This window comes from Scomber japonicus, chromosome 9 (genome assembly GCF_027409825.1).
Source record: "Scomber japonicus isolate fScoJap1 chromosome 9, fScoJap1.pri, whole genome shotgun sequence".
Classification (NCBI taxonomy): Eukaryota; Metazoa; Chordata; class Actinopteri; order Scombriformes; family Scombridae; genus Scomber; species Scomber japonicus.
Genome location: NC_070586.1, coordinates 29,526,727 through 29,543,073, shown reverse-complemented (window position 1 = coordinate 29,543,073; position 16,347 = coordinate 29,526,727). Strand labels below are relative to the sequence as shown.

General features: G+C 38.4%; 2 protein-coding genes across 3 annotated transcripts in view; one reads left to right on the top strand and one right to left on the bottom strand.

Moving 5' to 3' along the window:
* adgrd1 (adhesion G protein-coupled receptor D1) overlaps positions 1–2,584 on the bottom strand; it is a 29,662-nt gene extending 27,078 nt beyond the window's left edge. Inside the window, exons 1-5 of the mRNA XM_053325421.1 lie at positions 2,531–2,584; positions 2,393–2,429; positions 1,923–2,039; positions 586–708; positions 286–462 (exon numbers count right to left, since the gene is read on the bottom strand). Coding sequence (XP_053181396.1) covers positions 286–462; positions 586–708; positions 1,923–2,039; positions 2,393–2,429; positions 2,531–2,584 — 508 coding nt within the window. The remainder of the gene's footprint in view (positions 1–285; positions 463–585; positions 709–1,922; positions 2,040–2,392; positions 2,430–2,530) is intronic.
* Positions 2,585–4,023: 1,439 nt separating this feature from the next.
* Positions 4,024–10,544, top strand: stx2b (syntaxin 2b). Of its 2 annotated transcripts, none has more exons than XM_053324860.1 (10): positions 4,024–4,284; positions 4,372–4,446; positions 4,527–4,626; positions 5,450–5,524; positions 5,666–5,739; positions 5,942–6,050; positions 8,151–8,224; positions 8,416–8,553; positions 8,801–8,911; positions 9,373–10,544. In XM_053324860.1, the coding sequence occupies exons 1-10, from the start codon at positions 4,255–4,257 to the stop codon at positions 9,448–9,450; spliced, it is 864 nt and encodes a 287-aa protein (XP_053180835.1). In that variant the 5' UTR covers positions 4,024–4,254; the 3' UTR covers positions 9,451–10,544. The 2 variants fall into 2 exon arrangements, with proteins under 2 accessions (XP_053180835.1, XP_053180834.1); XM_053324859.1 differs by lacking the exon at positions 9,373–10,544 and adding an exon at positions 9,109–9,263.
* Positions 10,545–16,347: the final 5,803 nt, after the last annotated feature.

The window sequence follows — 16,347 nt, the reverse complement described above, 5'->3', positions numbered from 1 at the left end:
ATTATCTTTTTTAAGAAGGGAAATGACCACATCTCATTACACGTCCATGATAATAGTATGTTTTGTGAAAGATTTATGAAATTTATCCTTGACTTGCCAAATCAAATGTCCGCGGCTACATCTGGTTTCACTTAACCAAACCATGAATGCAATTACATAGCTTACAATTTATGGTTAAAAACTAAAAAAAAAAAAAAAAAAATCTCCCAGACCAAAATACATTCCTCAGGGGAAAATCAGCTGCAAGAAGACTATGTAATTGAAAGGGAAATTCATCCGCAGTACCTGGAACATCGATATTGGCCTTCCATCTGTAGTTGTTGCCTCGAGTGTAAAACTCCACGTAACCTCTGTAAGGATTGGTGTAGACAGAGAAGCCATTAGAGACAACTTTCCCTCCAGAGGTTACGGCAAAACCTGGCTCTTGTTCATGGTTCTTCCAAAAAAAGGAGAAGGTAATCCCTGCAGAATGAAATGGAAAAATAATTTGTAGTCATCAATACAAGAGATTGAAAATGCTTTGTGTTTTGCCAGTTCAGATTACAGTATAATAAACAATATGTTACAGTGATATCTGACACTCACCCTCAGGACCGCACAGAGTAGGGTCGCTAATGCATGAGTTCTGGTAGTTTCCAAAGTGGAGGAAGGTACCACCGTTGTCTCCATTCAGGAAGATGCCCTTGTTGACCATTCCTTCAACAATATCTGTGGCAAAGCAACAATAAGGGACGTCATTTTGCCTGTAAATTGGGAGCAGTGTCTTCTAGTCACGAGATCTGCCTGATAAGTACCAAAACACTGAGAATGTTCTGTTTTCTGCTAATTCAACAAATCAAATTATCCAAGCACTCTCACCAGTCAACTAATCATAAATTGTTTTGCAACTAATGAACACAAGTATTTTATAGCTTTCTTTCTCATAAAACAACACAAAGACATTAAACATGTGGCTTAAATGTATTAAAACAGTTCTGGTTTGATTCTAGCTGGCAGTACAAACTGGAATCATGTGCATTCAAGCAATGAAAAATACTACTAATTAAAAAATAATTTCAAAGTTAAGAATCCCTCATCTTGTGCTGTGCAGATGAAACAAAGAGAAAAGTGCGAAATGCTCAGCTCTACCATAGTTAGGTGTGTGGTAGAGAGAACAACAGAGGGCAGTGGGTGGTGCACGAATGAATTTCAGTGAGCAGAAGTGATTGATCCTCACCTACTGTTGCAGAAATGTTAGTGTAGGCAGAGTCATTGGTATACACATAGGAAGAGTTATGGGAGGAAGGGAGCACAGTGTGGTTGTGGATTCTGAGAGCTGGACAAAGACAACGGAGAGAAACAGTGATTCACACCTATATATAGACACATGACAGAAAGAGACACGAGAACAGTGAAAGAAAGACAACGAGAGGGACGTGGTGCGCAGGTATGAGACAGAGTGATGCTGAGCTGAGTGCACAGTGGCAGCGCTTTTCCTCCCCAACTGAGGAATCTCCTAAACTCAGAGTGACTTCACACATCATACTCGAGTCTATACCTGATCCCTCTTCAACTTTATCTCTGTTTTGAAAATTTACAAATGTATGGACAACATGGCTGCATGTGAAAGAAGTAAATGTCAGTCTGTCTTTAATCTGTAAATCACATTTTATCATACTTTTTCTACCTCCAGATTATGACAGGCTGTATGTAAAGTATACTATAATAAATTAGCTCACACAGCAGATATTTTATCCCACTATTTCAGCAATAAATCTGGAATACTGTAGCTACAGTATGAGAGCTTTAAAACAATTCAGCAACATATTTAAAAAGCACAATTGCTGCGGTGAAAATAGCTGAAGACCATGCAAAGATAAAATAGACAAAGACATTTAGGTGGCGCGTTCCCATGAACATACACAGTTCATGCATACACATACTTATGTTACTTCCGTTAACATAACCTGGTCTGTTTCCAATCTGGTCCCACAGTTCATAGATCCCTTCCACAGCATCGAGAGGCCAATAATGTGAGGCCTGGGCCAACACCTGCAGGCCTGGACGGAGAATTCACGGATAAACAACGATCCAAAAAGGACTTTTCCCCCAATCAAGCTCTGTCCCATTACTCAAAATACATTTTCCTGGCACTCGATTTTCGGATTTGGGGGGGATTAGAATTTAAATAATGAAACATACAGATGAAAAGGCTGTTTATGCAGCAGGGGCAAAAAAAAAATCAATAACATCTTATGGTATGGATATTAGCTGATCAGATGATATAATTAGTGGATGTATAATTCTGATCCAATATTAAGTGTAGCTGTGTTATATCATGTAATTTAGCATCATTTGCCAATATGGGAAAATAAAAGCAATCATTAACACTCATGCAGAAATGCATTACTACCTGGATGCTTCACAGGTTGTGCCACTTGAGGATAGATCTGCAAAGAAATCAAATAAATTTTTAAAGGCTGCGATAAAACAGATATCAGACTACTATAGAGAATGATTGGCCTGTACTTAACTTAAAAAAATGTCTTACCTTAATACAGGAGAGAAAAGCTGTGAAAAGGTGAATTTGAAAAGAAAGCCCCATAGCTGTTGAAAAAAAGTACCCGTTGTCTGTTCTGAAACAATATTGTTAAATCCACAAATAAAGATGAATCCAGGAGAAGTCACTCATTATTCCAAGGAATATTCCAGAAAAACTTCAAATCAGTCAACGTGTCCAAAAGTTGAAATGTATTTTAAAAATATAACAAAGACTCCAGAGAGGAAAAGGGGTCAATTTAGTGCTCTGGTATGAGACAGAAAAGCTTCAGAAACTGTTCTTTCATGATAAAAATCTGAAGCCCAACTTCCACGCAGAAAATTGTAATCCGTGATCTTGAATCCTACATTGATTTAAGAGTTGTTTCTATGCGTTTTATTCTGTGCTGCATCTGGTCAATTGCAAGGAGTAGAGAAACTCCGTGGAGGCGCACTGGGTTGTTGGGCTGAACGTGGGAATTGCAAAGCGTGATGTCATTGTTGGATCTTCTCAGAAGGGGCGTTACAGCTGTGCGTACATGGCACTATTTGTGCGTAATTGGAGATTGCGCGGGGACTGAACACTGTGCGATCCAGATAAAAAAGATACGCATAAACATTTGGATTCATGACTAGTTTGGTTATTTGGATAAATTAGAGGGCAACACCCCGGATTCTGGGAACAACGAGAGATGCTGCTGAGGATGGGTGGTTTTTGTAACGGTCTGCTGACAGGCAGTCAGACCCAGAAATTTTATGAAATAGATACAGTATCTGCAACTTTTCTGCGTGACCCCTTGGATTTTGGTTTATTACGTTTCAACGACGTTACTCGGAAAAAAAGAAAAGAAGATTCGCATATAACTTTCCCACCATGCAGGAACAATATATATATAGCAGTGTGTTGTATTGGATGTTTGTTTTATGACACAAGTTCAGTCTCAGCCTCTCACTGTCCACTTGAATTTGAAGGTAAACAGCGCCATCGCGTGGCCAGGTGGATTATAGCTCAGGTAGTGGTCACATAATCGACTTCATCTATTATTTATGAAACCCTTTTGTATAACTGCCTGGTGGCGTGTTTGCTGTCAAAGTAAAAATCATCATCTAACAAAATCATCATTATCATCTATCATCTGGTTGTCATTTAATAAACCACATGTGACTCTGTAATAAGCCTACAGTGTTGTACTTCGGGGATTTTTAATGAGGTTATCTTAATATGAATTACTTTTCCGTTTTCTTCCCTCCCAAACTATAATATGATTACATTCATTCGGTTGTTTATCTTAATGGACTGATCAAATTTAATTGAGGGTGGACTGTGTGTGCGTGTGTGTGTGTATGTGTGTGTGTGAGAGAGAGAGAGAGAGAGAGAGAGAGAGAGAGAGAGAAAGAGGCGGATCCCGGTGCGAGAGATATTGTAGATCTGTTAAGGCACATTGTGTTTTTGTGGTGATAAATATCGACACAGATCAGACCTGAAACAGCCTCCTTTAGGTTTTCATTTTGTCGAACCTTTACTTAAAAACTTTTAGAGCACCTGAACGCGCTTTCTATTTATAGGACTCGTCTAAATAACGTTGTGCATGTAGGCCCGCTGTGTTTGGTTCCAACCATCCGGACCTCAGTCCACAGCTAGGTGGTTCAATGTTTCACCTATGGAGACTAACCACAGGATGACCCAGCGGGTGTTTTACTAGAATTAGCTGTCCAGAAGACAAACTTATCGGTGTGATGAAGGATCGATTGGCTGAACTGAGCGCTGTAAGTGTTCCAATTTGAACTTGCTTCGATAGGTAAAACATCCTGGTGCATTTGCGCAAAAAAGTCACTTTTTCTCATCCGCAACAGGGCAGAACACAAGTAGAGGAGGATGTTGCAGTCGCAGTGGACAGAGATGGCTTCATGGAGAGCTTTTTCAGAAGGGTGGGTATCACTGTAACACTGGTTTGGGCTCTGGGATGAAACGGAGATGTTGACTTGTTTTTACTTGCTTATTAACGCAGGTGGAAGAAGTTCGAGGGCTCATTGATAAGATCTCCTACCAAGTGGAAGAGGTGAGGAAGATGCACAGCATGATCCTGTCCGCACCCAACCCAGATGACAGTAAGTTTGTGCGTCATTTGAGATATTCAGGACTGAGTAAGAGAGCATGGGTCATTTTTAAAAATATTGTTTTTTAAATTTCTGCCACATTTTTCAAGGAATAGTAATTGCAGTGAATTGTCTTGTGAACTGCTTGGCATGAGTTAGAGTTTTCTGGCAACAAATGCAACAAATGTCTCACTTCCTTTCTTTAATTTTCATTGTGGATGAATGGCTGCCTGTCCGGAAACCATGTGAAGGAAACAGCACTGTTTCAGCCCCAAAATCAGAAACCACTGTACTCTGGGTTCTGATTAGGAGGTTAGAAAGAGATGAGGATTTTAACATGTTGTCATTTGCAGGTGTTTGTTGGCACCAGTGTATTACTTAAATTTTCTTTAATTGAACAGAAACTGTTTCAAAGTACGACAAATGATTAAAACAGTTATAATAGGCACATATCAAAGTGGCACACAGTTATTGTGGAAACAGACCAGAGAGCCAGTGGCCCTTTGTAGTGTGGGCTGAGCTAATACCTGAAGGGCCCATCAGGACCCAACTGAGACAAAGAGGCTGATGAAACGAGTATGTCTAATGTAACATACTGTAGTACTGTGTTTTAAGATCCATGACGTGGAAATGGTCACCAGGGACAGAAACAATGAGCTCTGTGAAGTGTGACCTCTGCAATATTGTCACAGCGTTGTTGCCAAGTTACAAGATGAAAACCTACAATAAATCCAATATTTACAGGGGAGAAGGCCACAGTGATTTGCTGGATGACATTTTTTCCTTGACAGCAAACAGAGTCTGACGCTTTTCCCATTTGTGTTTGTGTGTGAAGGAACAAAGGATCAGCTTGATGCATTGACCAACGATATCAAAGGGAATGCCAATGTGGTGCGAACGAAGCTAAAATGTGAGTTGGACCATGACGCAAAGTCATAGTCAAACACCTTAAATCAGACTTATTATTTAGATTTATTGATCGTACTGCACCAACACTGAAGTCTTCAATTTTGCTGTTGTGTAATGTTGTGTCATATCTCCTCCTCTGAAGCCATGGAGCAAAATATGCCCAAAGATGACACAGCTAACAGATCGTCAGTTGACTTCAGGATCCAGAAAACACAGGTATTGTTTAAATGAGGGGTTTACAGATTCAAATATGATTTTCTCTATTTGGTGGAAATTTTGAACCTAGAATGAAAATCTAAAAACAACATAAGCATCTTGTTTAGAATTGCTTTGTCAGGTTATATGAAGATGTACTAATCTGCAATCTGAAAAACCCACATTTATCATCCTCTGTCCTTGTGTTTTCCCTTGTCCTCAGCACACAGTGCTGTCCAGGAAGTTTGTGGAGGTCATGACCCAGTACAATGAGACGCAAGTGTCCTTTCGGGAAAGAAGCAAAGGAAGGATCCAGAGACAGCTGGAGATAAGTAAGTGGACCCTCCTGAGGCCAGGGAGTAAGGCCTTTTGAAGTCTCTGAATTTTAAGAATTAGTGTTGATGGAAACTGCTAATACTGACATGAAATACTGCTTTTTTTGCTTAACTCTGGTTAATAGCACAAGAGTTGAAATTGTGAGACTTCTAAATCTAGGGATAAAAGAGCAACAAATGAAACTCTCAGGCTGTTAGGACAGGATCCAGGAAACAGACCACACCGGTTTCCTCTCTGCTTCTCTGCACACTAACCCTGTTGATAAACAGACAGACAGAAACAGGGTTTATTTTAGATTTCTTCAAGTTGTCAAGGTTCCCCTTTCCTCAAACCAAAGTCACAATTCATTGCTAAATGGAGTTCTTGTTCCTGATCACATCCAGACACCAGAACTTTAGTGTTTTGTGAGATTTAATGTCACTGAAATTAGTAGCAGTTGCAGTAATAGTAAAATATAAATATTAGTTGTGTTCCAGTATTAACAGGATGTGCAAAATTGTACCATTTGCAATATAGTATATAAATGATATATAAGATAACCTCATATTTTCAACCAGTTTTCTTAGGATGGGTGTGTCAATTCGAAATTACAGTGACAAACAAATACAAAGACAGCATGTATCAGGTACATTGTATTATGCACATATGAGTAACACGAGACAATAGTGAAAGGCAAAAAATAGGACGGTCTGACACAGTCCCTGCGGCCAGCATTAATGAGAGGCTCTGGTTCTCCACTCTGCAGACGGAAGAGCCTGATACTGGAGACGCCTCACTGTGTTAGTGTTGCCTAGGAAACAGGCAGAGGGCTGGGCGGCCTGTGTAACAGTAGTTCACCTGTCATTGACAATACAACACAAACCTCAGCCTGTGCTGTAGTGGAGCTGCAACATTAATTTACATCATTGAGAAGGGATACCCTATTTGCGCGAGGTGTATTGATGAGTTGTAAACACGGTGTGTTTTGCTGTGTTTGGTGCAGCGTCTCTGAGGAATAGCCATTGCAAAAGGTGTGTGACATTACAGTAAGCACCTGCACAGAGATCAGCCTCTCCAGGGAGGTTGTTGTACAACAGGAGAGATGGCTTCAGGAAAAGAAAGCTTTCTGTTTATAGAGTTTTAACAGCTGTTTCTCTACGAGGGGTCCTTTGTTCCTGAGACAGTTCTAATCTTAGTCACAAGTACAACCCTTATCCATGAATAAACTGAGCAGCTCGGCAGGAGCTGACTATAATTAAACATGAAATTATCTAAATTAACAATCCACTTGAAAATGCATTGTTTGCAACTGTTGCACTGGGATTTGAGGTTTTAATTGCAGCATGTTTTCCTTTTGATGTTTAGCACTCATAATCTCTCAATAAGAATTTCAAAACCACAAAAATTGGCTCAAACATATAAACGAAGTCTTACATGACTTTTAACTTCAATAGTTATCCTCGGTGTGCCTTACTTTAAGGCTGTCCAACAATGTGTTAGATTATCTGTTGTTTGTGAAAGGGGGATATCATATTTGGAATTTTTTGTTTCATTAAACAATACAATAAATCTCTCATTATTCACAACAGCCTTGTGTTTGTAGCAATGTCCCCTGGGTGGACATCAGAGACATTATTTGTCTGTGAGCTCAATCAATGGAGCCACAGTGCAATGAGGTTTCATCTCCTCACAAAACATGAATTATAAGGAGCAGCTCCCCAACTCCACCAGACAAATGCATAATCCTAGAATTAAAACACATGGCAGTTTTTGTTGCTTACTTGGATACTTGGAGTGCTCAATAATCTGGGGGTTCTTTGAATTGAGTGTCAGAATTGTATTTTTATAATATATTGATATTTATATTATATTAAAAGCAACACGTTGTTAGTTGTCAAATCACAAATTTAAAAAAAATTAGGGCTCAGTTTCCTCTAAATTAGCCGTAAATATTGCAATGTCAGTATGTCAATATAAAATATTCACTCAAGACCTGTTGTCTCAAATGTCACAGTGCATCATGTCATAATTTTATGTACAACATTTTAATGGTGAATGTTCAGTTAATTGCTGGATAATGATCGCTCACTTTACTTATTTACTTATTATTATTTCAGCTGGAAGAGTGACCACCAATGAAGAACTGGAAGACATGCTAGAAAGTGGAAATCCATCAATATTCACATCTGATGTAAGATTTCCCATACTCTGCTGCACACTCTTGTTGCAGGTTTAGAAAGTAATCATGCCATCTAGTGGTGGAAAAATAATAAACCCCACTTAGGGTGGAGTGCTAGGCTTTTTTTGTCAACCAGAACTGGTAAGATTGGTTTGATGTTTGAAGAATTATTCATTATGTTACACTTTTATCTCCTTTTTTAGATAATTTCTGACTCTCAAATCACACGTCAGGCCTTAAATGAGATAGAATCACGACACCAGGACATTATCCGCCTGGAGTCGAGCATCAGAGAGCTTCATGCCATGTTCATGGACATGGCAATGCTGGTTGAGACTCAGGTAACTGCTAAAACTCATTGGTTGTTACTTGTCAGTTCTTTAAGATCAGGTCATCTTCATGAAAGACAGTACTCTATATAGATTATGTTTTAGTTGATGTCTAATAGTACCTACTTTGTCATACAGTCTTTGTCATACCTTTAACCTTATGTATCATTCTGCAGCCACTATGCTTCTTTACCTATGTTAGCAAGACAAAACCTTGCACATTTGACAAATAAAAGCATTTAGATTCTGTCATTTACAGGGAGACATGGTCAACAACATTGAAAACAACGTTTCCAATGCAACTGAATTCATTTGTCGGGCTAAAGAAGAGACCAAAAAGGCAGTGAGATACCAGAAAAAATCCCGAAGGGTATGTGTTTCTTTTTAATTACATGTGACTAAGTTGCCACAAATAAAAACATTTGCAAATGTCAATTATATAAGATGCCACAGTTCAAATGACAAACCTCAGTCACGTGTGACCACTTACAGCCACTGTATGAATCTGTTTATAGTGCTAATATTATTTATTTTGGTTCAAATAACACCATCTTCTTTACTTGGCAGAAATACATTATCCTTGCATTTGCTCTATTGATCCTGCTTGCTGTCATTGCACTAATTGTTGGCCTGTCTGTTGGACTAACTAAACCTCCTGTGTGAGAGGTCCTGTGATTACTGCATTAGGTAATAACAGCCACATACAACTTTCCTTCCTGTAACATTCATCCATCCATTAATTTATTTATTAACACATTCATGTGAAAGTTTTTTTAGCATCCAAAACCTGTTTTTCCACTTGTTACAGCTCTGTTCTTCTCCTTTTGACAGAAACTTCTCTTCCTTACCATGTGTGGGGCTGCAGGGTTACTCCTTTTACTCATCATAATAGTTGGAGTCTTTGAATGATGGATTTCATGGTTCACAGACTCACAGCAGTCAGCTGTTCCTGTAGTGATGAAGCCTGCACCGGCTCCATAATAAGTCTGTCATTCACTATCCAACAGCATTACAGAGAGGATCTCTTAACCAAAGTGAGGTATATGTGTGATCCACTTTGCACCAGTAACATCAGACCTCATGATACACTGTTCTGGAGCAATTCCGTACCGCTATAATAAAGTGTCTTGTCAGCACATATCCCTCTCTGTCAGTGGCGATATAATGAACACAGACAGCACATCAGATATATACATTGGTGCACATTCTGTATTGCTGCCATTTTCTTGTGTTGGATATCAATTTAAGACATTTCTTGGTCCAATGACTTGAAAGTAATTGTTTGATGTTTTGGGAAATATGCTTATACACCTTGCAGATATTTATCTGAGAAGATTGATACCACTCTTAGTGTTAGTGGCATAACTCTTGGAAATTAGGTGAATAAGTGTACTTACCAATCATGTTGAACTATTCCTTTAATATTCAAATGTTGATGTAGTAATTGTAATTCTATAAATTATAATATAATTTGTTTTACATGTTCAAGTGTGTGCCCCATATGTTATTCATGTGAATTGAATGTAAAAGTACTCCAGCTCAGGACTCCATTAGGAATAGTCAAATGTAAAAATGAAAAAGAAAAGAAAAAAACTATTATATTCACTGTAATCTTTTCCAGTTAATTGTTTCTCAATCAGAAGAAACAATCCCAGTCAATCAAATGTGATTTATCACTTTATTCAATACCACAAAACCAGTTGGTATTGCACATTCAGAATGCTTTTTACACTAAACCATACAAAAGTGCCTTCTTGACCTTTAATATGAATCCGTAACTTATTCAATTGTATTTATTTATCCCTGTGTGTGATGATTGAAATATTCGTTGTGAAAATGTCATGCTGTAAAGTAGGCTTATGGATGACGTTATTTCAAGAGCACACATTTTGTTTTTGATATATTTGTTTCTTCTTTTTAAATTCATTTAAGTTATATCTTGTATTTTATATTAAAGCTAAATAATGAAATCATGTAATTTCAAAAAAATAAAAAAACTTGTTTACTCCCTTTCATATCAAAGGCGTTATTATTTATATTTACAGATCACACCATATATTTTTATATTGCAAACACCTCTGAATTTCTCAGACATTATCAAAGCTCTGTTCATTTAACAACCCAAACATTTGGAAGTATGGTATGCTTTGAGGAATATAGATTGAAACAGAGGTTACTGTTTACTTCAGGGCTAATGAGCACTTTGCACAAAGCACCTGACTTCCATGTAATCAACCAAACAAGATTAATGAAGAAAGTGGAAGTAAGCCCCCCTATCAAATCAAAATGAGATGAAAGGAAACGTCAGAGGTTTCCTACACCTAGGCATAAAATGCTAGTGAACCTCTGTGCACACGGGGGTGTTTTCAGGTCATTGAGCACAATATTCTAGATAATAATAATAATCATACTAATCAAATTGTGTTTGTACAGCACTTTTCAAAACAACTTAGAAAATGCTTCACAAAGAAAAAGAAAAAGAAAGCAGGAAGACAATAGCATACAAAATCAGCCAACAAGCAAACACATTAAATAATTAAAAGTAATGATAAAAATAATGGATAAAAGTAACAAATGAAAGTAGCATAAAATAATAAAGCAAAAGCTATAAGGTAGAGAGATAAGCGATTCGTAAGGGTTGGATTCCTGACAGCAAAAGCCTGGTCATTCTGGGTCTTCAGCCTTGACTGGGGAATAGGTAACAGGGCCTCATCAGAGGCTCTCAAGCTATGGGCTGATGAGTAATGATTTTGAAGTTCAGCCAGGTAGCTTGGTGCCAAACTGTTCAGGACCTTAAAGGTCAAGAGACATTTTTTAAACTAGTGAAGTAGGGGAAATAGGGGAGATCATGCTTTTGTTATTTGGTTAAAAGTCTAGGGGCTACATTTTGGACCAGCTGAAGCTGTGCAATCATGTTTTGGCTAAGGCATGTAAATACTGCATTACAATAACCCAGACAAGAAGTGAAGAATGATCTTTGAAGATCATTAAAACAAATAAAAGATCTAATTCTGGAGATATTTCTCAAGGAGAAAACACAAGACTGACTTTTAACATGGGACCTGAGAGCGAGGTTCTGATCTAAAATAACTCCGAGGTTCTTAACAGTGGGTATCATATGTTGAACTATAGTGTAAACAGCAATCACAACTTGAATATGAGTGTTTAGGGCTTATAATAAGGATTTCCATTTTGGAGTAGTTAAGCTGAAGAAAAAATTCTGCCATCCAGTGCTCAACTGCAGCTAGGCAATTTTGCAGGGAAGATAACCTTGCTCATTCAGATCAGTGTAGCAATAAAATTAAACATCATGCTGTTATAATATTGCTCAAAGGGAGTTAATAGAAGGAAAATAAAATTGGTCCTAGAATGGAGCCCTGCAGCACCCCATACATAGACAATGTTTGAGAGGTAAAACCATCAGCAGATACAACACATTTTCTGTGAGAAAAGTATGATATTAACTACTGGAGGGCAGGCCCAGACAAACCAACCCATGTTCTCAACCTTTCAATAATAATACTATGATCAACTATGTCAAAGGTCAAGAAGAACCAGTACCGAGCATTCACCTGTATCAACCTTCATCAAGATCACTGACAACACTTACAAGGGCCCCCTCAACAGTTAAAAAAATTCAATGAAGTTACGTCCGTGGTCTATCTAGATGTAGGAAAACTTGGTAGGTACAACATCTCCCGACTTACAAAAACGTCTCTTGGTGCGAGAGTAGCGTCCATCACCTAGGACCTAGGCTATCATTTACAAATGTACAGGTACAGAAGCATATCAATGCAAGAATAGGCAAGCATGGAGATTTTACAGCTCATCTGGCAATCTGGAGAGATACAGCAATGAACAAAAATAAGACTCTTCAACTCAAGTGTAAAATCTGTGATGGTTTATGTTGCAGAGAATGTACCACAATCAATAAAGATCTTAAAATCTATTGGCCATACAAAATCAGCAATAGGCCCAACTCTATAGGCCTAATAATTTTTGACGACACAACAATTACTACTAGCAGCAGAAGAAATTGGAAGAAGATAGAGATGGTCTGGGCACAACCCTACTACTACTACCCCACGAAAACCAGTCAACACCACCAGACATGCTCTGACTTGTAACCCTCAAGGGAAGAGGAAAAGAGGCTGGCCAAACACCTGGTGATAGAATCCAGGCAGATGTGAAGAGACTGGGATACACCTGATGTCTGATAGAAAAAACTAATGAATTGACTTTACATTGTCCAGTCCCCAAACTTCATCTTTTATAAGAATATAGGCCTGAAAACATGTACATTTAAATATTGAGTCATAGCGCCACCTACCGACATCAGGAAGCAAGCTCTCTGAAATAGTAGGCACGGTTATTGATTTTATTATTATTATTCATTTTATTTATTGGTTAAAAATGATTCATTTTGTTTTATTTTTGTCAGACTCATTCATTAATTGACTGAATGTGAATTTATTTGTTTTGACGTCAAGTTTTACCCGCCCTTACCGTAATGACTTGTAGCCTACGTGCCACGCAAAACAATTCGGGGTTAGTTTGGCCGTGTTTTAGGGAAGCTACGAAGCGGAAGCTAATTTCGGCGTTGCTACAAGGCTAAGCTAAACACTTAGCTAAACTTTAATCAGAGCCTGCGTATGAAATTATGAATGCTTGTTTTCAGTTAGCCAGTGTACGAGCGGCTTCAACCTGCTAGGCCTTAATAAACTAGGTTAATAATTGGTCAACAAATTTAAAGCTTCATCTGACCAGTTGCAGCCACACAAGGTGACGAAGGTGTCAAGAGACTTGTGCTAAAGCGGCTTGTAAGGGCTGAAAGTAGGCTAGTATCTGTGACTGTGTGTACACGGTATGAGATAGTATGTCTCTGCTCTTAAAAAGGACGATATGTAAATGCAGAGTAGCAGAGTACTTGTGTAACTGGAATTAGAGCTGACAGGGGAAGAAAAGCCTGCAGCTCACAGTCTTGTTGCGGTTTTTGAACACGCTGTCCTGGATGACCATTGGACAGCCTCACTTCTGCTGCAGCCTACTTGTCTGCATCAGAGGTGAGTGGTAGTAAAATATTAAATATACTGTGTTCTTGTGGAGTGTGTGTTATCATAGCCTTCAGCTAGAGTGAATCACTGTATCATCAATTAAACATAAAGGAAAAGTCGCATTGTAAGCAAGTTTAATTATGCTGACAATCTGAAATATCCTCATATGTTTTGACACTTCAATTCAACATGCAACTACAGCTTTGCCTTTGATTGTCTTGTACACTTAACACAAATCAAGCCTACATTTTTTAAATGATTTGTGACATTTGAAAGTGTTCTCATTTACAAACATCATCACTTCCATTTAGCATTCCTGTTATTTAATCTAATGAGTTCCCTTTAGAAGAAATACATTTTAAGAATAGATCACAGTATATTTCTTATATGCAGCTCTTTTCTGCATTTTTTAAAACAGCCATAAATGTAATTATGTTTTTATATTATCATGTATTTCCTGTGGCAGCTGTGCAGTCTTCTCTGTCAGTGTGTACCGGCAATAATCCAACATCCATTGTTATGTAACTCTGCTGAATACAGATATTTATAATCTGAACATGCTGGAGTCATGACATCATCGGGCACTGCCGACCATGACAAGCGTTTGGGGAAGCATGCAAACCGGTCTGTCATGGTAGGTTCTTGCTTGAAACCAACAGGAAACGTATTAGTGAGATGTAATGTGATTGATGTGTGGCTTAACTTGATGTTTTTATATCCCAGGGGACAATGGGTTGCCAGAAGGCTTGCAAGGTGGAGAAACTCCTAAAACAGTCTCAGAGGGAGGTCGTGTGGAGCCAGAGACAAAGGTTAGCCACAGAAAAGAAGAACAGCCGGATGAGAGGCACAGATAAGGTGAGCGTGATGTGTTGTTTGCCTGCGTGTTGGTCATAAAGCTTTCGATGAATAAGCTTTGATGCAGTCGTGTCTGGACACTAGCTGGATCAGCACTTGTTGATGCCTGCAGCCATAATCTGACCTCATCCTGCACTCCTCAACCACGGCTCTTTACTCTCAGCAAGGCTCATCATTAACAAATGCAACCATATGTGGCACTCAGTGGTTGTGATTTCATTTCTTATGCAGCTGATGCAGCTACTAAATGTCCAAGATATTGTTGTGCCTTATTCATTGTAAGTTGTATTTGAGATTACCCAACATGCCATTATGTAACATGTATTTTATTAAATAAAGCATAAAATATGCAATACATCAACAAATTAACTGCATTTGGGCAAGTCTGCTAGATGTTTTGCATTGGTCTATAATTATACACACACATATGCAAGCATGTATTTTTTTATACTTCGGGCAAACCAACTTATTTATTTAACAATATTGTTAGTTTTTAAGTAACTTTGTAATTATAATGTGACTCATGGAAACTGAATATAATACACTTTTAAAAAAACATTTTTCATAACAGTAATGGCTGCGGTATTGAACTAATGGTAGTGTGTAGTTGTGTGGTTAATCGTCAGTAAAGTCACAACTAAGAGAGCAGAACTGATTTGAAATTGCTGTTGAAGTACAAACAAACCAAGAAGGAGCAGAGTGAAGTGCAGTGGTTTTAAAGATGTGCAGTATGCAGGTAGCCTGTCTGGTAAATAGCTTGAGTAGCTCATGAGTAAATGTGCAGATTAACAGACAGTATGTGATCATGTGGTGGTGTGTGTATTTGTATCATGTTTGTGTGCGTGTGCAACGGTGTTTGAACCTGCTTTGGGGGGTGCAGGTATGGGTGATGGATTTTCGACAGGTGAGTTGAGGACACGACTGTGAGAAGGAAACTGCTGCGGTGCTTACCGCTGTGGCCAATAATGTAATAATGTAAACTGACCTGATACTTTGTGCTATTTATCGCTTTGGATTTGGGGCAGGTATTTAATGGAGAGTGAGTGACTGTCTTCATAACTAAAGGATACAAAGTCAAACCATACTAAGATGGATGGATACATGAAGGGATGATTTCAGTGATGGGCCAGTAGAATTTGACACAAATATGTTGTGACGTGTAGTTGAATGGAGAGCATCCTCAGTTTGGTGTTCTTGATTAAATCCCTCAATATTTGCAGTAGCATTTGGTATTTGTTGGGTAGAAAATTCCTTATGGGTTCTTGGGAAAGTCAGTCCTTATCTATACTGTCTTAGTAAAGTGTTTAAGGTATTTATTGGCATACCAAATTGACAGACCTCCTAGTGGGTCATGCTGTATCTGTTTAAACAACTGAAAGAGCTTGATTTGAAAGTGGCAGTCATTTAAATGAAGGGACTATAGGAGTGGAGAGCTTGGGACCATTCCAGGTACCTGTGATGAGAATACTTTTACCCATTAAGAACACCCTAATGCATTATGAACTGATGTCAATGCCACTGGTCTGAAGCAACACACACTACCAAAGTTAGAACAGTTTTGTCTGTGCTCTTTTCCTGAGCTTGAAGTACACAGGACCTTTGGCCTAATGTGATATTTGTATATACCAATGAAAAAGTAGCAACATTTGAATGAACATGTGATACCAGTTTTTAAGGCTGTTAACTTCTGTTACAAAGCCTCTGTCAATCAAATCTGATCAAACCACACCCACACAGTGCTGATAAGAAAGAATAGCTTTTTTTTTCAAAATCTCTATTTATTGCCTAACTTTAATGGAAAAACTGTAAAGTTTTATGGTAAAGAAACAAAAATTATGTTTACATCCAGTGTTTCTCACCAACATGCATTGTGTGTATCCTTGAGCTGTAACAAATG